Consider the following 25,865-nt stretch of genomic DNA (forward strand, 5'->3'; position numbering starts at 1 on the left):
GTTTGAGCTCAAAGAATCACGTTGCTGTTGTGCAGTCTTGAAATGTAACAGAGTACAAATCGGGGGTCAAATTACCACTGCGCAACAATAACTGCAGATTAAAGTTGATGATTTGCCAATCACGTGTTTCGGCATGAACAACGTGGACGCCACACTCAAATCAACAGGCGGTCGGTCGGCGCAGCAAACCCGGAGCAGTGCCTCAAGCGTGTGAACATATTTGACAAAAGATGAAACCAGTAGCACAGACGCTTGCAAAATGTGAAGACGCATCCGCTAACGCTAGCTGACGAACAGTCTAAATTCTCCCGTCAGCAGTCACCGAACGCTGTCCTGTAACAGTGAGTCCTTCAACTCGTGTTGCGCTCGTCTTACCGCTGGCCCGAGACTCCACCCCTCGACTTACCTATCCAATCACAAACCACACAGACAGTTTTTTTTCTGTGAAGATACTCGTACTTTGACTCAAGTATCGATTTCAGGTACTTTATACGAGACAGGTGGTGCGTCTTGACTAGCAAGCGCTGCACTTTTTGAAACTAACTCCCAGGGTTAGCGGAGTTTTTTTCATTGTGGTTGTTGGTGCTCTTCCTCTCTCAGGCGCGCACCACCATTGCAAACAAGCGGGCCCGAACACCCAGCCGTCTGCGGGGGTCCCTCCGGTGAAAACTGCGCACAGAAAGGTACACGCCGTCTTGCCGCTGCGTTCACATTGCACGTGCCATGAATATTTCATTCGGCGGCGGAGTCGGTGGCGCGGTTGTTTGCCCGGATGAAAGAAGGTAAGGGGGAGGGTGGCGCGGAGTCTGCCGTTCGGCGGCTGTGTCGTGGGAAGCGGTGGCGCACATCTCGGGGAATAGCGTCTCTCTTATCTTGTCCCCTTCCAACTAGTGAGACCTGAGTCTGTATTCCTGTCAGGCAGCTTTGAAGAACCCTTTTTTTTCCCACTGTCCTCTTAGTCAGTGCTGCAGTAAAAGTAGGATTTACACTAATGGTGGAATTATTGGACTGGAGGTGAATCGTTTTCAGAACCCAACAGTTCCAGGTAGTGTGTCGGTGTAAAAGTCAAAAGTCCCTCGTCCGTCTTTTCCCCGAGCACTTGTACTGTAGCAAGTCTGTCGGTAGGCCTTGTTTTGCCTCTCTGACAAGAACACGAGAGACACTGGAGACATGCGAGGAAGGTTTGGGAGAGAGGGAGAGGAGAGGCGACGGATGCAAAAACAGGCTCAGATGATGGTAAAGAGGGAGCCGACACGTTCCCAGCGCTGAGAACCGGGAGCTCACCTCCCCGAAGTTGGATGCATCCACTCACATGTTTCTGATCACGTACAGCGATATACTGTGTGTGTGTGCAAGTTCGCTCTATTCCCACAAGCAGCTGCTATAAATATAGCTTACCCTCTTTATATAAATCATTTTTGCAATACGGGACTGTTTTTTTTCTGGCAGCCCGGTGATGAATGCTTAGCACGTTCGCGTCACATTTCTAAGGTTCGGGGTTTAAATCTACTGTGCGGAGTTCTTCCTTTGCTTGCGCTGGTTTTCTCCGGCTTATTCTGACTTCCTCCCACCTTCACAATATTAAGTTGATTCATGACAGACGAGAAAGAAAGTAATTGACATCTATCAGTCCGGAAAGGGTTAAAAAGCCATTTCGAAAGCTTTAGGATTCCAGCAAACCACGGTGAGAGCAGTTATGCTCAAATGGAGAAAATATGGAACAGTGGTGAGTCTTTCCAGGAGTGGACTGGCCGAACCAATTCTTAGGTTTAGGGGGAAATGTATTTTTCACGCAGGGCCAGGTTGCGTTGAATGTTTTTTTTTTTTTTTTTTTTTTTTCCTTAATAAAGAAAATCATTTAAAAACTGCATTTTATGTGTACTTTGATTAGCGTTCTATGATAGATTGATTTACTTTTTTTGGATGATCTTATTAACTCATTCACTGCCAGCGTTCCCAGTTTACATGAATATTTGACTTCTCAAGCCGTCAATGGCAGTGAATGTGTTAAAGTGGGGAAACTGTAAAAAAAAAATAAGAATTTGAAAAGGGGGTAATACATTTTCACGGCATTGTAGGTTGGCGACCTGTAAAAATTCAAATTCCCGCTTACGCAGTAGTTTGCTAGCCACTGTACTTATACGGGGAATCCGTGCTATCCGTGGGGGAGATGGACTGAACCTTGCCACGAATGGCGAAAATCCGAGACTAATTGACACCTTCCTAAAAAGGGTTTGTAATTGCTAATTAGAAGCCGCCAAATTACGGACTTAAAAGTTTCACTGCTTTTCTTTACGGATTGATTTATTTACTGCAGTCTGTAACAACACAGACAGAAAATAATCAGCAAAGCATCAACACTAAGCATCGAACCAATGTGACATAAATGACTATTCCGTTTTTAAATCATTCAACACAAACAAACCACCTTCAAAGCTGGCATAAATGCGCAAGTAACACCATCGCACAAACTGACATGACATCAGACATGGGCTAACAAATATGCGCACTAGCATTTTACACAAATGGTACAACCCATTAAAGTAACCTTTTGGAATTTTCGCACAGTAACAAAAACAGTCAAAACAGTGAATATTCGATTTTTTCAGCAAACAATGGCGTCCGTGAATATGCAAAGTTGCGAATGACGAACCGCGGATACGCGTGACTTGACTGGACGGTATTAGAAACAAGTGGAGTGCATGTCGGAAATACATGACAGATGTTCGCCAAGGTGCACGGATTAAAGGTTAGTCAGAGGTTAATTATCCCCTCGGCTTTCATTGCCATTCGCCCGCCGTCGGCTCGGCTGTCCCGAGTGATCAGCGCAGGCCTGACGTACATCAGTAATGACAGCAAACTGACCCGCGAGTGCCTTCCTTAAAATAGCAGGGGGAGGTGTCGTCGGGAGGAAAATCAATAGCGACACTAACTCGGCGCTGATAGCTGTGTCTCCTCCCAGAGTGCCACTTAAGAGGGTGTGTTGCGGAGCCCATCGAGAGGACCAACGTGAGCCTGCTGCGAACAATGGAAGGCGCTGGGCGGCACTTTCGTCCTGTAGCGTGCGGCGGCGCTCAGAGAGGTCAACTGACGAATGGTGATAGATGCTGAGCGTACACTATGATCAGCACAACTGACCCCCTTCATAAAGCTGACTAAGCCCGGAACATGGCCTCCGCGGCGCTACATAATCCCTTTGCAAACCACCAATCCGTAAGGACGTGACGGCGTCGCTATATCTTGCGTGCACTTGTTTGACCGTCCATCCTTTTATCCGCAGGCGCATTTATGTGTCTGAAGGTGTTTCGATCTTTTTGGACGTCTTTTTAGTCGATGTTGTGTGTACGTGTGTGCTTGTGTGTACAGCCTGCGGTGGCATCTTTTGTCCCGCGCAATCCTCAGGAGAAGCCGGTGTCATCTTTCACTGTGACAGGCTGTGGCCCACGCATGGTGGCCCCCGGGTCTCCAGACTAATAATGTCTGGCCACAGTATCTTCTTCTTCTTCTTCTTCTTGTTCTTTGCCTCCCCCAAACATAGACGAAAGTCTCAGCAGAAGGAAACGCAGTGCACAGAGAATGAGCCGGATGCGTTAATGGATCAAGGGTTACCAAATGTATTTGCTTCATCTCTTGCACTATACCGTAGTCAAAGAAAAAAACAACAACTAGGAATTGGACTTAAACACAAAAGTTGAAAATGACTTTTTGTTGTCATTTATTTTGAATACTCGTTTTGGTAACTTGGCCCCCCCCCCCCCCCCCCTCCCCACAAAAAAACCCACTCAAAATGGCTCCCCTCATTTATTAACTTACTGAGAAGACCAAGGGGGGGGGGGGGGACGACGTTACATGTTGCATGCTGAAAATGTTATGAAAGTGAAAGGACTGTGAATTTAGAATAATAATGGCTCAAGTAAAGTTAAAAAGTAGCCCTTCAAATAAATACTTGAGGTGACTAAATACTCACGACTGAGTAACTGGTAAGTTCTGATTCAGTTTTTAAATCAGGGCCTCAAAAAAAATTCTGCATGATTGGATTATCGCGCATCCCGGTGACCAAGGCTGGCAAACCAGATGGAGCAGCGCAATGAATTGAATTGCAACATTAAATCACGATGCACAAACTGTTTATACTTTACATTATTACTCTATGTATTTATTAAATACAATATCATTAACAGCTGTTGCTGTTTTTCCTTTCCATTAAAAACAAAAATATTTCGTTTTTTTTAATTTTTTTTTTTAGGGGAATGTATTCACGGCATCTCTAATCATTTCAAATGAGGAAGATGAGAGAAATCTGAAAAATCTACCTCCCGCCATGGTGTCATCAAAATAGACAAAAGCATACAAGGAATTTTCTTGTCTTGCGTTCAGCATGGGGACAAAACCTCTCTTTTTGTTGTCTGCTGTCTCCTTTTTAGCTCCACTTCACAGAACCTTGACGCCCATCGCTCCCTACGGAGAGACCTTCCTGTACAACAGCGCTCAAAGCGTTCCGGTAAGACGGCGTCCACTCCCACTGGTGCGCCGTTCGTCGCAGCTTACCAAAGAGGAACATTTATTTATTTATTTATTGTATTATTATTATTATTATTATTTTTTTTTTAATACCCCCTCTCAGATCTCTAACATCATCACAGGCCAACGCGCCCTCTCACAGCGTTAATGTTGGCACTTGCTTCTCCGTTGCCCGAGAGGTTAATGGAAATGTCAGCTGGCCGCTAAAGTTAGCGCCGCCTAATGCGACCGCGCGATAACGGTGTCCGAGCAGAACGATGCACACTTTTCTTTTCATCTGATGCTCATCTCCTCGGTGCCCCTAACAGGACCAAGGTGGCAAAGAAGTGGCGCCGAAGGACAAGTTCGAAAAGAAGAAGCAGAGGTACGGTCCGCGGTTCTAACACGCTCCGGCTCTATAAATAGAAGTCTTCAGAAGAAAAAATAACTTCTGACCATGTTTGTGTTTTTGTGGTAAACATGTCTCCGAGCGGCAGATGAGATAATAGGATTGTTTTATGTCGTCGATGTCGTGAACATGCGTACCCAAAGCTGAAATGGAAGATAATTTTAGTTGAGAGACAAATTAGAAATAGATTAGGAGTCATAAAAATAGATTTAAATTGCGTCGCATTCAAAGTTTCAGGAGGGATCGACTCACACATCAGACATCTTTTCACCCGATTGTGTCCACCCCCGCTTCCAATTTTGATTTTAAGAAGTGGACGCTCCCTCTGCTTGCTGCAGAAAGACTTCTATTAGCAACGTAAGAACCATAAATGAATGGATATTTTACACTGACGACAAGAAGTGATGTCACTTAAAAACGTCTTCTTAAAACGTCCACACGATGCCTCGATTTTGACCGTTGCGTCGGTAATCTTTTCAAAGCCGCAGATCCAAGGACAATGACTCTCCTCCTGTTCCGACGAGCCCAGACCCTTACAAAGACGAATACTCCACGGTGGAAGAGTGCGCCAGCCTTTTGCCAAGTTTGGTGCAAAGTGCGGCAGAGTACGCCGCCGTCGGCGCAGCGGCCTCCGCTCCCGTCTCTCGCTGTTCTTCCGTGGCCATGGTGGACTGCGACGTCTACTCCAAATCCCTCGAGACTTCTGGAGACCGTCTGCCCGATATTTCCCCATACGCGTGCTTTTACGGCGCCGCAGGACCTCCAGTGCTAAAAATGGGCTGGCTAGATAAGCTTTCACCTCAAGGGTAAGTTGATGAAACGTCGAATGAATGTAAGGCATCCGGAAAGTGTTGGAGAGTTACGCAAATGAGTGAGGCAGTTCTAATTAAATAGTGCCGTTACAAAAAAAGAACATGGATTCAATAAAATGTTTTTCCTCAAAATTCTACTTATAACATGATTCTCTGATTAACACCTGAAAGGTTTGTGCTAACATTGACTTCTATTTGGAACTGTTCATAATTCGCCGCGCCGCTTCTAAGGCCCCACCCTGTTGAGACTTTTGGTGATGAGCAGTATTATGCTTGTGCCAAATATTTTGGAATTACGGCTCAAAAATTCATCCTTAGTGTCATGGTACCATAATAACATTAAGAAGTAAACGCACGTGGGAATATGTGTTATGGTCTGATGAAATCAAGTTTTTAAATGATTGATCTTGGTCTCTCTTTTTTTTTATTTTTTTTATAAAACACCACAAAAACCTGCAATTTCAACAGGGGTGCGTATACTTTCCCTATCCACTGTAACTCATTTGAGGATGCAAGTTTGGAGGTATGATCTTGTCCACCATCAAGGATGATCAGATGGTTCTCAATAGGGTTGAGATCTGGGGATTTTCCTCCTCTTTTTTTTTCCCAACCATTTTGCAGCAAAAACACGTAAAAAAAAAAAAGAAATTGATTCCATACTGCAATACGACTGTAACCTAACGAACGTGGAAAAAGTGAAGCGCATCAGATGCAACGGCTTCTCTGACCGAAATAACCCTTTCGTTGTTTTTTGCAGGAAGTGCGTCTTTCAACGGCGGTGGGTGCGGTTCGACGGCGAGAGCCTGGCCTACTACAACAGCGACAAGGTAACTTTGAACACGAAGAAGAAATTGATACCCCGAGCCCCGTTCTCCGCCTCATCACCGTTAGCGTTGCGAGCTAATGAATGTCCGAGGGCAAGGACAGAGTGACTTTAAGCCACGCGTGGCAGGCCGGAGCTTCCGATGCCCAGGCAGCCGTCCAGTAAAATACACCCATGTGGCATTCACATGAGAAAAGTGAAATGCGATCCCTTGAAACGGCTTTTGGTGCAACCGCAGTGCCCCCATTTTGCCACAGCACATCACAATCGATGATGTGCGACCTGTCTGACGGCGCCTCGTTAATCACTTGCTAATTACGGCCCTCTCCGCCCGCTCACGGAGCGTCGCCCCGACTCCCCCTGACTTCTTTCCATTGCATCGCTCGCTTTATTTATCAGGACACGCTTCGCCACAGGCAGAACGGGAATCATCAGGGAGGGCCAGCGAGTCAGCACTTTGTCGACTATTACGTGGCGTTTTCTTTCATGGAGGGATGAGGGGAGAAGTTGCCTTTGTGTATGTGCCTGTCCCACTTTTTGGAGTACATAACATTCATAGTAGCTAACTCAAGTAAGAAATACAACACTCGACGTTATTGTGGTGTATAAAAGAAAATACAGTAAAAACATAATTTCATAGAAGCTAAAGAATTCAACAGTTTTTTGCATTTATGCGAGTGGGCAATATAATAATTCCGTACTTTTCCGGATTTGATGACGAAAGTCGAGGTAGACCGTCGCACGTAAGCTGCAGCAATGTTCGCGGAGCATCGAGAATATGCAGTGTGGGGGACGACAGTCCAGGAAGGGAAAGTCAACGCAAGGGGGAGCGTCCAGACATGATGTCCTTTTCGGGATTTGTACCGTAATGATAAAATTGGCGCTCACTATCAATGTCAGAAGCAGACCTTTATCGTATTCCCGGTTTCTGAATCTTTCCTTTAACGGTAGGAGGGTACGTCCCACAGCACCATTTAGTAAAGGCCAACCTGCCCGCTGGTAACGAAGCGATGGCAGCGTCATGGTGCGCTGGTCGTTACACGGCTCGGACGCGAAAACATTGCCATGCTTGTCCTCGCTCAGAAACTTTTAACACCCGCAAACTCTCTTTTGTAGTGTGAAATCCTGCGGGATCTGTCAGCCCCAGACTGAACTAATCGCACTTAATCACAGTCGCAGCTTGAAAGGTCTCCGGTGATGTCATCATCGAGGGGGGGGGAGGGGGGGGGTGAGGTGGCGTGGGAGAGGAGCGAGATCATCGGTCTCACTTGTTCCTGGCGGCTCGCCGCGTTGCATCCAATCCATCTCATCAATCGGCCCCTTTTCGCCCGATTTCGTCAAGACGAGGGGATTGGCTCTGGAGAACGCTCGGGGCCTTTCGATTTAGTCCTCTGGGTCTCCATATGAGTGTGTGTGTGTCCAAAGCCTGGCTTCAAGGGAATCCGGGGATGAAGTGAGGAGGATGGGCAGGGTTTTAGGATCGGGGATCAGTCTTCGCACTGTGTCAGCCTGATGCCGCAAATCCCTCCGTTGACAGTTACTGGAACAGCAGTTGACGTGTTAGCTTACATGCCAAATATGTATTTATTTATTTTTTCTCTGCCACACCTGCACTAAACCAAAAATGTCAGTCATCATCGCCGACGACCTCTATATGTATGAATCAGCAACTACCGGCCATCCTTTCCTTTCAACCTCGTGACAAAAAATAACAAATCCTTTCTCAAAATGGACTGTGATCTCATCTATTCCAACCACCACTAAATTTAGGAACCATTGGTGTCAACGGTGACAGGGTCCTATTTTTTATTGCCCTCCCCCCCCCCCCCCCCCCAACTTTTCACAGAATGCGTCACCAAAATGGCTTCTCCGACCCAAAATGGCGGACTTCCCGTTCAATTTTGGCAATGGGTTTTGAAGACGTTTTGGGTCATTTGGAAGAATAATAAAAAACAATTCCAAAAATGGAATATATATATTTTATATATTAAATGAGGGTGGCAAACAAAATGAGCATTATTATCTTCATTTTCTTTTCTTTTTTTTTTTTTAATGCTAAACTCATTAGCCTGGGAGTGGATCCAATATGTCATTGTGATTATTTATTCAGACTAATAACATAGCAGGTTAGATTAGTTGGGGCCAATGCAGAGAGCAGCTTTGTTCCCAAAAAAAAAACAAAGCAAAAAAAAAAAACCAAATAGATGTTTTTTCTAAATTTTTGAAAAAACTCTTGATTTAAAAGCTCACTCAGGGATTGTGAGCGAGGTTTTCAATGCCACCAGTTGGTGTCCTCATGCCTCCATTGCAAATGTGCTGAAACTTTTTATTTAAAAAAAAAAAAAATTAAAGCCCCCTGCGCCCCCAACCATCCCTCCTCCCTGATTCTCTCTCCACATGGTGCCTCCATTGTTGTGTGCTTTAGCTCTAGCGCTCTGCCTTAATTGTTTCGTGAAGTTTACTGGCTTGTTTTTACTTTCTTTGTGGGGGCAAAAAATAAGAGCGAAATGTGGAGGAAAAATCTGCTGTGCCCCTCCCCACCCTCACGCCGACTCTGCAGCGGCGAGAGGGCCAGAATGGGAGGGAGGAGGTCAGCGTGAGGGGAAATAAGGATGGAGGGTGGTGGGGGGAGGGTCTTTGCGAGGGGAGGGAGGCGCATCAGGTAAGTGCATTATCTCAGAAAGAGATAGTTAGGCCTCATTGCTTTCTTTGTCCTCTTGAGGATAGTGTGCTCGCGTGTGTGTCTTTCGGCTGACCTCGTCTTTTCATCGGACTCTTCCTCGCGAGTATTTATAGATGCGCAAAGTCGCAATTAAACAACTCTCTCCTGCCTGACCCCCAAACTGGATTGAAGACAATTAATTACCGTTAAACCATACTGGTGGCGTAATTATCAGCCACAGAGCTAATTTATCCAGTCGCATGCGCGCACGCTGGCTTTCTCCCTTCGTTGCCTTCCTTTAAAGGCGGACATGTTATGGCAAATGTACTTTTTAATGTCTCGATCCAAAGAGGGGGGTCTCTCGAGGGCCTACGCCCCCGTCAACTCTGAAATTAGGCAACCAAGTACAGTAGAGAACCTTTATTCATACATTTTTCCCCCCCCGAGAATCGGTTTCATGAACCATAGCAATGTTTCTCATTGAAATGAATGGAAAAATAATTAATCAGTTCCAGCCCCAAACTGAAGTTATTTACCTTGTTTTACCTTCCAGTACAATATCGAGATAAGTGAAAACAAATTAGTACGCGTGGTTCTCTTTTCAACAGTAATATTTTGTAAACTTCCTAATAGCAATATCGTTAGCCCCTTTGTAGTCCCTTTGGCTGTGGGCTAATTGACAGTAGAGCAAAAAACACAGACGCCTGCATTGTGACGTGTGTTTACGCCGGGCGAGAAAAAGCAACTGAGCCTTCTGCGTCCATGCCAAGACTGCATCGCGCGTGAACCAAGGTGATTTTTCTTCGAAAATCTGATTGAAACCGAGGTTCCGCTGAATTTCTTTAGTTATCTGCTTACTTCTGAAATTGTGTCCGTGCGCTCACCGTTCAGCACTTTTGCCTATCTGGGGTTGAATTTACATAATAACCACTCCCGCAATGAGTTTCTCGAGACGTGGGGGGCGCGGGGGGTATTTGCGTTTGGCCAAACCGCCGCATTAATCGAGTGTAATTCGGTGGCTTGGCGATGAAATACTGCATCCTCCAATGATCATGCAAAGGAATCTTTATGGGCGCCGGACTTCTGAAAGACACTTACTTAATTGCTGCGCGAAGTTGTTGGCGGGGAATGTGGCTCGGAAGGCTCCAGCTCATCCGCGACCGATGAGGACGAGACGAGACTATAAAAAATGGATGGATGCATACTATAAAAAAAAAAAGAAACAACCTCTCCGCTCATTGTTAACATCCTGCTTTTAGTGTGAGACCCCCGCAGCCAACTTCATTTGTTGAGGTCTTCCCACCCCCCTTTCCCCATTTTTGCATCATCTCCTCGGAGCTCCCATTTCCCCCCCCCCTCAAGTCCTCCTTGGCCTCTCGCGCGGACCCAATTTCTCTCGTTCTCCCCCCTCCCCCCCCTCTTGGCTGTGCCGGGTAATATTTTTGGCTGCCTGAATTAATTTGTTTCCTTTTGTGGGCGGCAAGGTCAGCGGCTTAATTAAGGAACGGCAAGAGGGAGTCACAAGTTCACCGCCTCCTTTCGTCATTCCTGCCATGTATGGCGGTGTGCAGCAAACAAAATGACGCCGCCTTCTTTTTTTTTCTTTTTGGTACTTTGCAAAGATAATGACACTATGAGCATGAATAATGCAGTGTCTGTCTTATTTTGCTTCTTACGAGCCAGTGATTTTCACACCGCTAGAGCAACATAATGTTCGTCTCTCTTACGAGAACACTGACTTTTTTTCCCCCCGGCAACTCTTAAGGGCATTTCTTTGTTACGTCAGGACTTGAATACTGATTCGAAACGATGTCTCGGTATTAAGGTTTCTCGTTCGCGCCGCCGATGACCCGCCACTTTCTTTGGCGTTGTCAAAAGTTGCCGCATCCTCGGTTGTTTGGGTGCCTCCACAGGGGGGGGAAACACGGAACATCACGACAAATCTCACTTTACCCATACTGTGTCCTCTGTTTTTTCTTTCTTTCAATTTTGCAAAGCAGCCTGAAAAGAAAGTGAATCGCAGTGAGACAGCTATTTGTTATTATTCTTGGATGAATTTGGGCTCCAAACATACCTGAAAATTCTACCAATTTTTGAGTATGCTGGTAAAAATTTGGGAGCGAATTTCAGGGCTTCTAAGAAATTCGTTCAAATGAGCCCCAGTTTGGAGAAGGTACATTGGACACACATGCAAAGATAAATTCGCATGTAACTTGTGGTTGCAGCTAAGTTGGGGTTTGTGTCCTGGGCCACTGGAAATTTCTGCAACCGCAACCCTTAAAAGTCATCAAATAAAATTAATCAGCACGGCTAATAAACTCCTCATTCTCTGGCAGCACGTTTTGATTCAAGCGCTTCTCACCCCAGGATCTGCGCGCCTTTTATCAACGTTATTGCCGGAGAGGCGAACAGGGAAGGCATTTCTGTACATTAATAGGATGTCGTATTGATGGCTTATGGCTTGAGTTGGATGAAGATAGCCGTCAGCCGCGCTTCAGAATTGAATCCGATCTAAAAGTGATGTAGTGCGTCCTATCTGCTTCTCTGTGCAGGAAATGTACTCCAAAGGGATGATTCTGGCCACCGCCGTCCGAGAGGTCCGAAGTTTAGGTGACAACAAGTTTGAGGTCGTCACCTCACTTCGGACCTTCATATTCCGAGCAGAGAAAGAAGGTATGGACGAGTGCTTTCTCTTCTTATCTCCTTAGAACCTGATGGTTTCCATCACCGTGGCCACATGGCGTGCGCTCCCTACAACGATGGTGTGGATATCATGTCCATCATTCTTTGTCAATTCTGGCTCATAACCGTCCAACCCCATAGACCAGAAATACGAAGAAGACGGGAGATTGTTGTTAGATGTCAGGAAAAGCCTACTAAAACAGCGGAGCTTTATTTTGGGTTCATCAGAGACACTTTAAATTGTAGTAGAGGATGTGTTATCGACTTCCATTTTTACGACTTTGAATGTGGTTGGTTCATTCTGATCACAGCCACCTCACTAGTTATAAGGGGGGTGTGCACACTTCTTATTTTTACTCCCCCTCTCAAAGTTTTTTTTTTTATATATATAAAAGAGTTGAGCAGGTTATGGGTCACGTTACTGGTGGAAAACATTTTGAAATGATTGATCCTGGTCTGGAAATTAAAAAGTCAATTTTGTCTAATATCAAAGTCTGACATAAGCTTACCAAGGTTTTTCTTTAGTTTTAGTTTCCTTTAGTTTTGACGTTTTGCTTTTCAAACTCAGTTTTAATGTTTTGTTTTGTTTTTAGATTTGCTAGCTTTTATGACAGGACCGCTGAGCAAGCCGTCACAATTCAAAATCCCAAATAAATAGATTTTAAATCGAAAGCTTTTTGTATGAAAGAAATTGATAATGATGAAAAAATTTTTGTTTCGCTATCTTGACAGTTTCGCCTTTCATTTTTTGGAAAAAACTTGTTCTTATTACACTCAACGAAAAGGTTTTTCAATTGTAGTTATTTTGTTCGCGTTTGTTAACTATAACGTCGTGAGCCTCTCCAGCCTGGTGGCTCTTCTGTTGGGCTGAAAAAAGAGAGCAAAAGAGCGAGAAACCTGGCCTCGTCCACCCTCATGCATCTTTAAACGAGCCGGCTCGCCTTGGAGCGAAGACTCATCAATCTCTGGGGAGCCCGCGGGAACCAGGAGGACCCGAGGAGGCTGATGGGAAAGGAGGGAGTTAGTGGAGCGGAGTTAAGGAGCTGCTGAACATGAAGAGCAGAGCGGCGAGAGGAAGTGAAGCAATAATAGAAGGGGGGCGGGGGGCGGGGGCCGGGGGATGCGCAAAATAGGGAACGAAAAGGTAAAGACGGCACCGGCAGGGGAAGGGCAAAGTGAGGACGGAGGGAATGGAGAAAGGGGTCAATAATTGACGGCCACCTACGAGAGTGCGGGCGTGCGCTTGTCCGCCGATTGGCCTCGTTCCTCAGAGATTGTCGGCTTTCGAGGGGGAGTGAAGGCAAAAACTGGACGGGAGTCTTCTGTTAACCTGACACGGGAGCCGGAGTACCTGGCGAGGAAGGCAGAGGCCGAGATTTGAACCCGGGACCTCAGAGCTGTGAGGCAGATGTGCAAACCACGACTAACAAGTCGAGAGTGCGGTGTTCTAAAGAGCTCTTCTGACGAATTTGAGGCTGTAGCATCGTCTCGTTGCACACGCAACATCAACACAACACCTCCCCAAAAATCGCGTTCAATCGCTAATTGAATCTGCTTAGCAAAGAAAAATAAAAAATCACCAATTTCGTACAACACTGTCATTGTCAAAACAACCAGACTCTCAATCTTGAGGCGACAATTATGCCGTACGGCTCCGCAGAGTGAGGGATGAGACAAAGTTTTCCCTTCTTCACTTCACTTCTCAGACAGTGGAGCATTCAAAATATTTGTTTTTAAGCTATTTTCAACACTTTAAATTGTTTAAGAAGCCGTAAAAATAACAGGCAACGTGGGGACAAGCGGTCAGCCGCCGCGATATTATTCAGAGTGCAAAGTCGACTTTCCATAATATGTCCCCCTTTCAAACAAGGTGAATAAAAATGCGCTTGTTAGTTCTTACAGATGCCGATGCGATGAGTTGAAGCAAAGCAAAAACAACAAATGCTTGGTCCTCCTCTTCTTTGATTTTAAATCTATTCCTTTTGATGGCGGCTGTGCGGGCGGCCTTTAAGATCTGCTTGCCGGGTGCAAAGTGGACCTGGCTCTCCTTTCATCCACTTTCAGTGCTTTACTCGCTTCTTCGCTCCCTGTGTAAAGTGAACTCATCTCTCCAGCCCTAAATGTGCAGTATTGCCTCTTAACAAGCGTCGAAGATTTTAAATTTTTTTTTTAGCCACATCGAACCACCATTTATTGCAGCGGATATGTTCCAACCCACCTGCTACAGGTAACAAAAATGTGATATAGAGAGACCATATAAAAAAACATATTTTTGATAGTTTTACCCCTTCCACAGACTTCAAGCGCATTTAAACTTACGCAACACACTTAAACTTTGACATTTTTGAAGTATTTCTTTAGTAATAATACAACAAGTGGTGCCTTTTGAAGTATTTTATAGTTGTCATTTGGATTGTTTTGCCCAAAAAAAAAGAGGAACAGTGTGCTTGCTTCAAGCTGTTGATGTCGTCATCCCAGTTTAAGTTTACTGGACAACTAACACAAAAAACAAAAGATCATTAAAAGTAGATTTTAATCCAAAAATGCTCATCCAAGCCAAATATTAATGAAAGTCATCTTGAATCTTGTACATCAGTTATGTACATTGAACCCCTGTTTATCATGGTGGATACATTCCAGACCCGCCCGCGTTAGGTGAAAATCTGTGCTTTTGAGACACCGTATAAAAAACATCTAAAAAATAGTTTCACCTCTTCCACACGCTTTAAACATATTGAAAAGTGCGTCTTCATGTTGACAAATATTCTGCTGTGAAGAAATGGGAGACTATCATATAACATCACTTTGAGGAAACGAAAAGAAGACTGTCTCGAGCGCATTTCCCCAAATAGAGGTAAAGCGTGCTTGCTTCAAGCTGTTCGTCACTCCCAGTTAAAGTTGACTGTAAAACTGAAACCTAAAACAAAAGAGAGTTAAGCATTGTGTATTTAAACACAAAAATGTGCATCCAAACCTTATATCAAGTCCGCTAGCTGAATTGTAACATATATTTCAGAACACGATAATGTGATACAACACCGAAAGCGTGCACCTGTAAATTCAGACTTGCCTGTATACTGTTAACCTCCTAAAAATGGCCACGATATTGCGGGGGGTGGGGGGGGGGGGGGGGGGGGATGGTTGACTGTACGCGATTTTGGCGTCCACGGACGGGTGACTGGAAATGAATTTAGCCAGGCCTTCACGGGACTATTCGGCGTACGCGCCAAACAAGCAAATGTACTCAACACACTCGCGCTCAGGCGCGCTAACGCTAACCCGGCGCTCGCCTGCGTCCGCGGCTTCCTTCCCCTCGCTACTTCCTGTCTCGGATTGACGGCGAGGAGAGGAGAGAGAGGAGAGCACTGAATAAAATACGAAGCAAATAAGCGAGAGCGGGACAGGTAATGGAAGTCAGAAAGCTGGCCGGGAAGGGAACAGTAAAGCCGAGTGATGTAAAGAGCAGTCAATAATGGAGGAAGCCATTCATTATGAATGCGGGCGAATTGTGAATTCATCGCAAATTTGGGAGGGAGCCAGACCGGGACGGAATTCAGGGGCAGGCAGCGTTTGAGGTCGAACGGGGGCGGCTCACGTCTGCTCCCGCGATGTCGGGAAGCTAATTAAGGTCACCGGGAGACAATGTCGGCTCCGTCCGATGACTGACGGCTCATTGAGAGCGCTGCCTGTCACTCAGCCGAGGGCGCGCCGGCAGGTCACCGATGAAACGTGTTTGTCGCTTTGATACGACGAGGTGCATTTGTAAATCTGGCGGGGTCGGCCGTGTTGGAACGTCTTTAATCGGGTTTCGTGTTTTTGGCACCTCCGCTTTTAGCATCAACCTGTCTATCATTCCTTCTTCCCATTTTCAATTGGCAAATCAATGGAAAATAAGCGAAATAAAAAGGAAACAAAAATAGTGAGTCACGTTTTTCATCTTTTTTTGGGGGGGGTTCAGTTGCCAATAGAAAATGGGATTGAAGAGCGCGGTTGCCCCGATTCAGCTTTTTCTATGCGTCATACTGCACACCTGTCAATTCGTCTCCAGATCTGTGGCTTTGAGTTTGGGCAAGCTGCGGTGAAGTTTGTCTGGCGTGCGCTCCTTTTAAGAGTCCATTTTAGCCCAATTGCCATTTCACATGAGTGGCTTGCCCGTTTGTGTAACGTCACCAAAAAAAGTACCTTTTGCGCGAAATATTGGAGCGGATCTATCGCAAGGTAAGAAAAAAAAAACCAAAAAAACCTTGCCGTATGCATGGCAACGATTTTTCACTTTATTTTAATTAGCTGTTGTGCTTGCTTTAATTTGCAAAATTTAGCTCGAGGCTTTCAAATCTCAGTTAAGCAGCTTTCAAGGATATTATTTTTCCAACCAGTTGTGGTTTATCCTGTCCAATTACTTCTCTTTCATACTTGAAGCCTTTGTATGGTGCAGACTTCGAAAGCGATGCAAAACCCCCCCCAAAAAAACGAAATAAATAAATCAAAAAGATGAATCGCGTTTAATCTTTCTTTGTCTAAATGTGTTTTCTTGATTCTTGGCTCCGTCTGGTGTTGCGTCCGCAGGGGAGCGCCGCGAGTGGATGGAAACCCTTCAGACGGTCGCGCGGCCCTCCGCCCGCGGCTCCCACACGCGCCGCAGCCTGCGCCGCCGCTCCTCCACCAACAAGCGCGGCGTGCTGGAGGTGCGCGCCTACAAAGGCAGAGTTCTGGTGTCCCTGGCGGGGAGCAAAGTCAGGCTGTGCAAAACAGAACAGGTACTTTTCCACACCTTCGGGACTTCCTCTCGGCAGGATGACGGCTCCCCGTTTGACAAAAGGAAACAGAACAATGAGCGGCTGTTTGAAAGCCACGAGACGCGGGAAGTCATGAATATGGAACGCGAAAAGTAACGTGCGCGTGAATGACAATGACGCCACGTGACCGTACACGCGAGGACGTGCAAACCTGTTGCGACGGGGGAAAAAAAACAAAACAAACAAAACAGGCAATGCGTTCTTGAGAGTGAAGAGCGGGGCATTACACACCCGAAGGAGCAGCACAATATCCATTAGATTGAAGCAAAAAATGTGACAAAACGTTGTGTTATATTATAGAGGGATATCTTTCGTATTAAAAATACATCACAATCATTTTTGTTGTGTTTTTATGGAAGGTTGGAACGGATTAATGGCATTTCTATTCATTTAAATGGGGGGAAGATGATTTGAGATGTGGATCATTTTGAGTTACACGAATGAAAACTCATACCTCAAGGCATCGCTTTTTTTCCCCGTTTTTTACAACGAAAAAACATAATTTGTTTCAAATTATTTTGCGAGCCCACAAGCGACAGCTTGCGTCGCCCAGTTTGACAATGTTCTTTTTGAGCTTTTTATCATTTTTTTATTTTTTTTCCCCCCCACGCTCTCACACGCTTTAGTCATTCTAATTAACACCTGATATTCTTGCCTACTTTCATCCTGCTGGGGCAGAGGTGGGAAAAATAGCACGTTCCATTGATGCTATTTCCTAAAGTTCCTAGCCTCTATTTGTGTACACATTGGAGAATGCTACAGGCGTTCCCTTCAGCCGCTGTTGTGCTGTTTGCCTTTCATTATTTTCTTCATTAGCGTGAACAAACATCTTTGTTAGATTTCTCTTTCGGGTTTCCCTCCACGTCAGCACATTTCCAAATCAGAGCGGAGGCGGGCAGGAGAAAATCCAAATTCATTTGATTATTTCAGCTGGTGATCAATCCGGCAGCGGGGGGGTGGGGGGGGGGGGGTGTTTGTGGGGAGGGGTTGTTATGCGAGATGGGAGGAGGAGAGAAAGGAGGGAAGTAGAGCGTCGCCCCGTTCGAGCTCAGCGGAGTGGAGTATTTAATCTAACGTGATGAACGAGCTATTGGAAACATCGGCCTCCTGGCTCCTCCTCCGCCGCCGCCCCTGGACTCATTTCTCACGGGTCGTAAGCTCTGTGATGGAGCTGTGTTTGAGGTCATTTAAGCACCAAGGTAAAGACAGTCTGAAGGCTTGCAAAGTGTGTCGCCTGAATAAGTGAGAGGTAAAGGTAGAGCTCGGTATAAAAAGCAGGATATTACTCTCGTTTCGACGGCAGGGTGGGCGACCGGTTAGCACGTCTGCCTCGCAGTTCGTCAGTTTAGGGTTAGAATCCGAGCTCTGGCCTTCCTGTTGTGGGGTTTGCATGTTTTCCCTGTGTTTGTGCTGGGTTTTCATCGGTCTCCTTCAATATTTGGGGTTAATTGGTGTCAATCATTATTGCTCTATGTGGACCAGCCTTCCGACCTCGAGCCCTGCTAAGTCTCTTTCCCGGTCTCTGTGATTCTGCTACATATTGCGCATTTTGCCTCTTCTGCTCTCTGCGACTCGTGGATGAAGGCAACGGTGAACTCTGATCATATCCTGACCTGCAGTCTGTAGGTTACACCCCATTGCATCGTCCAAGCTATCTTCGAGGCCTGACCCGCTCGACTGTGCAGTGACTGCCCTTAACTGCGCGCAATGCTGCCTTTGATTTGACCCGTCACAGTTGATGTCAGATTAATTATGAAAACCTTTTCCGACTTTCCTCCTGTGCTGCATTTGGATCCTAAGCGGCACTTGCCCCGTGACGTGTACGTAGATAAAAGATGTAGACAAGAGACGACGATGAATATAGCCGTGTGGATGGATACTGTTTACAAGTAGACAGATGGATGCCATGTTGGCTCTGTGTACTGAGCTGTAAATGAAGTGAATGAAAAAAGAAATCCCAGTCGGCACAAGCATATTACTTGGCGGAGGAACAATAGATGTTTTATATCGTACTGTTTCTTGTAGCGGTAATGGCCTGGTGTCCCAACGCTTATACAAATGTTTGAACTCTAATCAGGCGCCCACCTCATACCGTCTTTGTACAAGTGCTGTTCAAATGTTTTAATTCCTTGATATTATATCCTTGTTATACGGCATTAAATTGGGATACAATGGACTTTTTAAATGTTTGATGCCAGCTTACATCATGAATCAATTTTTGGACAAGGGGAGCAATTTCATGTAATATTCTTAATCTCCGAAAGACGCATTTAATAACTTATTGAACTCTAACGGAGCAATTGAATGAAGTCATTTTGAGTTGAAAAAGTTGGGACACCCTTAGCTGACCATGAAGAAGAATTGCTTTTTATTTAAGAAGTGGAAGCTCTTTCTATACTATTAGCAGTATGAGATAAAAAGTGCTACTGAGAAAATAAAATAAAAAAATATATAAACGTGTCATGCCTGCGCTTTGTGCAAACAACCTTGAATTTCAAGGGTTACACATAAAATGAAATGGATATTTAAATCCTATAATGATGACAAAAAAGTAATGTTTGCTAAAAACCTAATGCAGTAAAAGAAGCAAACTCATAAAACGTATTTAAAATGACGGACTGTGTTGTGTGCTTTCGCTAAAAATAGCCACAAACAGGCTGAAAAGGTTGCGAAATCGAACAAGGCCAGAGGATTTAAGCAGACATATGAGGGAGAATCGACTTTTTAATTGCTCGCATACAAATAATTGGGTCTCTGGAGTGCCTGGCCCGCCTATCAAGTGTGAAATTAAATCATCGTGAATCTTTTAGCTGCCTATAACTCAAAACCTGTTCGTGCAGTTTATATATATGTAAAAATCCAACAAACTGCACAATCTGGCTGGAAAATTACAACGTCCAATCAACAGGTAGGACAAATTTCATTGTCAGTGCTTGTTTTGTGGCGTAATTAGTTTCAATTGTAGAGCACGGAAACGCACACTGCATTGCAGGCGCAGCGTGGCAGCGTTTTTCTTTTCTTCTTTTCTTCTTCCCCCGAATCCTGTTGTGAATTCTTCTTTTTGTCAACCGCTCCACTGACCTCTTAGCCGTCTCGGCCACTTGGAATGCTTTTCTTTCAGCTATCCTGCCCTGCTCTTCATTCGCTTCCTTCATCTTTTGACTTTCCGAGCGTATGATGGCATTCAGGAAAATTTTGTCCACTTTTTTTTTTTTTTTGGGACTGCATTTTGACGCACGCGGGTGCTCTTCTTTCCACGCCTTCGTCCTCCGGGCTGCAGAAAATGCAAGGTGGACTCGATTTGATTTAGTCTGGAATCCTCAAGTGCGCCTATTTGGCTTTTCGCCGAGTTTTAGGGACAATGACACACACATTCAGCTACTAACGCACACACACAGACCCGGTTTGGGCCGGTGACGTCCGCGTGATTGCCTCTCGCGAACAATTTCTTGCAGGACGTGCTTCCCTTAAACAAATACAACAACAAAAAACAAAACAAACAAAAAGCCAGCAAGACTGACAATGTGGTTGTGGTAAATGTAGTTCTCCTTCTGTGTTTGTTAGCTGGGATGAGAGTGAATTACATTGAAAGCCGGTGTCGGGAAGAACAAGCTGTGACTTTAATGAGGCGAGCAGGTGATCGTGCCTGATTGGGGAGGGCTTCTAAATTTGCCTAGAAAATAGGAGCTGGAGAGGCTGTCTGCTGAAGACGAATGGATCTGGCAATGCCGTATATGATATCAGGTTGAAGTTGGACTAAGATTTTGCACAAGCAGAACTTAAATGCAATTAAATGTCCATATTAGAAAGGCTATTGAACTTCGCTTCTGTGGAAAATAGGCTATTTTCCCAAAATGCCTGTTGTGATCTCAGTCTCTTTGTGCTCCTGAAGGACTACGAAGCGGGCCTGGCTATCTGTGAAGTGGAGCTGACGGCCGCCAACATTCGAGACGCGGACCGAAGGGTCTTTGAAATCAACACGCCTTTCAAGAACTTTTGGTACATCTGCACACCTTTATTGGCTTGTAGTCCAGCTTAAATGTTAAGCGTTGTCCATCACAATAGTTTATAAAAGCTTATCTCCATCTTTTTTTGTGTCCAGGGACTCGTTGCAGTCGAGAATTTTTAATTTTTTTTCCCCAAGGTCCCCCCCTCATAATCATAACGCCAGTTACACGAAACTTTTATTACACAAAACTAAACTCATCTTACATTGCCCTTGGCGTGTTTATACAACCTGTAAAAGTACCAACGACTAATTTCCTATTAGCCATTTCATTACATTTTGATTTTATTTTTTTAAATACAGTAAATCGCAAGCCACTTTTCGTCTCAAGTTGCTCAGTTGTTAACTTCCACCACTGCCAGTAGCGATCTGGATCTTTCTTTGTGACGTCTTGAGGTGTTGTTGTGTTGTACAAAAATAAATTGCAAGTCGGTGAGTGGCGAATTTTCTGGGGTTTGACTGTAAACCAGCCATTCTCCAAGTGGGGCACACGGGGCTTCCTCGAGTGGTAATGGAAAGAATTACTACTTAGTGTAGATAAATACTTGGGAATTGGAAGTACAGTTCAGCTGTATTTAGCATTTGAGTTTAATACAGTTGTAAAATAGTTTATGTTTAACTCATTCACTGCCAGCCTTCCCAGTTAACATGGATATTTGACTTCTAAAGCCGTCAATGGCAGTGAATGTGTTAAACATCTATTGAGTTACATTTGAATTGAGCCATTGCTGTACAATAACATGTATCAATTAATTTACATCTAATTAATTAACAAATGGTAACCTGTTTAAATTCGGACAGAATAAACAAGTCGACTTGACTTGTAGCTCGAATAAAGGCTTACTTCAGAGTTTTTGGCTGTGCAAAAAATAAAATAAAATCATGTATTCTGTCAAAGCGCTTTATTACAACCCACTACATACAAAGTTGTTATTATTATTATTTTTTTTAATGAAGCCTCCGCCTGTAACTGTCGAACCTTTGAGGTGACACCGCACTCCCTCGGGCCCGACAATCAATAAGCGCGCAGCGTGTTTGAGCTGTAATGGCCCATTTAGAAGACAACCGTCACAAAGCACAACTTGTTTGTTTGTGGACGACGGCGTTCTCTCTTCCCCCACCCTCTTTCTTTTCGTCGCCGTTTGTAGATTGTCTTGATTTATGTAAGACCTCGTTCCTCTACTGGTCTCCCCTACGTCCAATCGATCTGTTTGTGTAGGCCTCCGTAATGGTCCTGCCGTTTGGCGCTTTCGTTAATAACCTGGGCGTAATTGGCATTTTGTGTGCAAACCCGCCCCCCCCCCCCCCCACCCCCAAAAAAGAAAGTGGAATTAAAATGAGCTCCCGAATTGTTTTGATGAGGTGAATGCTGAAAGGATAGTGTCGTGTGTGCTTGTGAATGTGTGTGTGTGTGTGTGTGTGTATCAAATCGATTGGTCACCCTAGGAGTCTTGTGCTACCTGCTCAAGGTGGGGATTAGCCAGAAACTCATCTCATCACTTTAGGCTGGGGAGATTCACTTTGGCTTTTCCATTGTTTTGCCGGCGCCAGAGATACCATCGCTGACGTTTATTAGTTGTGAGAATGACAATTAGGAAGCGCGGGGGCTTGGGGAGGGCGCGTTACGGGATAAAGACATTCAAGTTTGGCGCAAAAGAAAACTTATCGCTAAGCACTCGGACTTAAATAAATCTGCAGATAAAGGCTTTTAGCTCAAGGGCACAACAGAGACTGTGGACAATATTTGTACCTTGGATATTAGCAATGGCAATGATTCCCTAATGAAAACTCCTGACATTGGAGGTCTTCGGATTATCCCCCAGTGGAGGACACGTCGGTTGGTGGAAGGCATGCGTGAGCTTTTCAGTTCCCAAATACCTTCGAGTCCATTTCTACCGAGGCCTGTTGTTTCAGCCGTGGATTTATCTTCAAATTGGGAGCGATAACTCTTGCCATCATTTCGACACCGTTTTAGGCAATGTTGGAACGGACGTTCTTGACTTTGTGACAAGAGTAAAAAATTGACCACCGTTAAGAGTAAAAGAGTAACTTTGATTTATAAGACACAATAAGAAGACACACATAGGGCGTGACCTGAACCGGAGTGAATTGTTTCGTTTTGTATCGCCGAATGCGGACGTGAAACCTATCACGTTAGAACTTGATAACTTATCACGTTGAAACCTGAAACTTGACACGTTGCGATGTGAGACTTAATCGTGTTTAAAAGGTGAGCGTGATCACGTTAAAACGTGAACTTTGTCACGTTATAACATCATACCGACCTTATCTCGTTATAATGTGAAATTCATCACATCGAAAACTGAAATTGATCACGTTGGATCACTTTTTGTTTTTTCCCATGCAAAAGAGCGACGACAGTCCAGGGGAACAGTCCCGACGATTCCTTTCACTTTGCGTCCGTTGGACATTTGTAATTGATTGAGAGCCACAATTTCACTTCATATTCATGCCGACCGAATGGATTCCCTCACACGTGTTTTATGTAGCGGAGCACGGTCAGAGTGGCGTAATGTAGCACAAGGGCGGCGTGATTGACGTGAGCGACGCTTTGCGGCAATATTAATATCTATTATAATATCTCTGTAATATTCCATTTTCAGTCTCATACAAGCCTGTTCCTACATTTAATTGTGCAAGTATCTTTACCCATTTGAATAATGACCCAACTTTTTAAGCTGGGTACACACGTGCCAATTTTAAACATCTTAACCAATTTTCTTAATATGACAGACCATGACAAGGAAAAAAATCTGCAAGCGTGTGCTTAATACTTTTTTTCGTGTTTGGTGTGCTTGAGATGAGCACCACAGCACAACGAGATCGCCGCCAACAAACGCAAGCTTCCTCCCGCAAACCAGAAATCTGTTGTAGTACCAAACACTGGCCTGTGAGAGGCAGCATGGTACCACATAGTATCCAGACTGTGCGGAAATACAAGAAGAAAGAAAGAGTAGTAGTCGTAGTCGTCGTCGCAGAAAACAAAAACTAATCGAAGGAGCTAGGCTAACTGTGAGCTTATCTGGTACTGACAATGCTGTAGCGAACTCGAATTTTATGATGTACAATTCATTTTATTTTATAATAATAAAATAATATGATGGATACATTTTGAATCGATAGATACTTTTTAAATGTAATTTACCAATTATTTAATTATCTTTTAACGTGTATGTAAAATTGTTGATTTTTACAATTTTATAAAATTTCTATGAAATCAATTGGGACATTATTTCGTGACACGAATGAATAATAACAACATATACTTTAAATAAAATATTTAAATAAAGAATTTGTTTCTTTAATTAAGCGGATTTTCCCTACATGGTAATTAGGAAATTGTTTTATTATACCAATTCTTGTCTGTTTATTTTTCATTCATGCTTATTTGTAAACTGCATGAACCAATTATTTAATAAAAATGTTCTGAACCAATTTTAGGACTAAAATAAAAAGTAGAATAGTTAGTCTTTTCCATGTTTTAAACTGTATTTTTGATAATAATAACTTTTAATTCTAATAATGAACCAATTATTGAATAACATATATTCAATTGGTTATTTTACCAATATTTATTTGTCACAGTAAATTAATAAACAATTTCATTTGATAAATCATTTTACAAATGAATAAATACATTTCCATGAACCAATTTGATGTCAAAAAATGTCTACATCAATGCAACAAATTTAGCAGAGTCTTTGATAATGTAGACGCTCACTCCCGTTTGAACATACGGAAAAAGGCACGCTCTGCTCACGACGTCGCCGTCGGTCGTCCGCAGCTTCGTGGCCGAGTCGGAGCAGGAGAAGTTGGAGTGGATCGAAGCGATTCAGGAATCCATCGCCGAGACGCTGTGCGACTACGAGGTGGCCGACAAGATCTGGTTCAACGAGGCCAACCGGAGCTGCGCCGACTGTCGCGCCGCGCAGCCGGAGTGGGCGTCGGTCAACCTGGGCGTGGTCATCTGTAAGAAGTGTGCGGGTAAGCGGGACGGAAGCGCAGGTGGGGGACTCGAGGTTGAGCGATTGAATAACCAACATTAATATGCAGTAGCGCTGTAGGCCAAGGTGTTTGTTTTATGCCGATAAGGTACATTTCAAATTATTGTCAGCCACCGAGAAATTATGCACAGTTGGACCAAACAAAAAAAACTCTACTTGAATATTGCAATTAAATATGAAATGAAATTTTCCCCAAAATGAATGTGTATAAACAAACTAGTGCGTCAAGGCTCAATGCAAATAGGTAGTACGTCAAAGTTAAATACAACTGAACTGTACGTTATGCAGTCTCAGTCTCAACTTCATTTTCCCTTTTCTCTATTTTCATTCATTCCAACACGTCAAACCGAGCGTTCGTGTTTTTTTTTTTTTTTTTTTTTAAACTGGGTCCAGCGCACGTGTACCTCATTAAATGTCTTCTGTATGTAAGTGCCGGCCGGCTCTTCCGACCCGATACACGTCTCCACTCGCCCCCTCCCTCCTTATCGCTCCGAGCCCGAGAGCCATGCCTTTTAATGCCATTCCTCACCTCACCTCTGCAAAGCCTGTGTAATTGGTAGCCACCAGATATCCAACATCCCTTCTCAAACACCCTTAAATGATTTCATTTGCCGGGGTGTTTAATATTACATTTGGTCGACACGCTCGGCGAGAGAGGAAGCGCTCCTCGCGTGGCGCTCCCCTTTAAATGAGGCGCCGGTCCATCTGGAATACCAATGACTTTCCGCACTTCTAATTAGCGCTCTGATGCCACGGACAATAAAGAGAAATGCTGAACAAGAGGAAGAGGGAAGAAGTAATGAGTAAGCTAATGGTAGAAATGATCCCAGGCTGACTTTTTGTCGTCTTCTCGCTGCAAGACGGAATTAATTTGAATCGTCTGATGTGCAGAAACCTTCGTAACCGTCACATTTTCATTCGTTGGGTCGCCGAAAAAAGGGATTTTTAGAGTCAGCGATGGTCCGTTTTGCTTACTGGCCAACTCCTTGAAAATAGATGGATCGAAAATAGATTTAACATAGCATACAGATATGTTTTTTGGCAGGCAAGCATTTTGAACGATTGCGCGTTTGTTTTAGCAGTGATTCTCAAACAATTTGGGGGCAATATTCTTTTTTCTAAGGACCCACCCTCACAATCTTAATGCCAC

The 25,865-nt window shown here is 44.4% G+C and overlaps 1 protein-coding gene across 1 annotated transcript in view; it reads left to right on the top strand.

The window, feature by feature from the left end:
- Nucleotides 1-25,865, top strand: part of arap2 (ArfGAP with RhoGAP domain, ankyrin repeat and PH domain 2) — a 59,131-nt gene that overhangs the window by 2,410 nt on the left and 30,856 nt on the right. The window contains exons 3-11 of the mRNA XM_061669434.1: nt 601-683; nt 4,425-4,501; nt 4,830-4,885; nt 5,392-5,715; nt 6,479-6,548; nt 11,759-11,879; nt 16,455-16,645; nt 20,577-20,683; nt 24,496-24,695. Coding sequence (XP_061525418.1) covers nt 601-683; nt 4,425-4,501; nt 4,830-4,885; nt 5,392-5,715; nt 6,479-6,548; nt 11,759-11,879; nt 16,455-16,645; nt 20,577-20,683; nt 24,496-24,695 — 1,229 coding nt within the window. The remainder of the gene's footprint in view (nt 1-600; nt 684-4,424; nt 4,502-4,829; nt 4,886-5,391; nt 5,716-6,478; nt 6,549-11,758; nt 11,880-16,454; nt 16,646-20,576; nt 20,684-24,495; nt 24,696-25,865) is intronic.

This window comes from Phycodurus eques, chromosome 23 (assembly GCF_024500275.1).
Source record: "Phycodurus eques isolate BA_2022a chromosome 23, UOR_Pequ_1.1, whole genome shotgun sequence".
NCBI classification, from domain to species: Eukaryota; Metazoa; Chordata; class Actinopteri; order Syngnathiformes; family Syngnathidae; genus Phycodurus; species Phycodurus eques.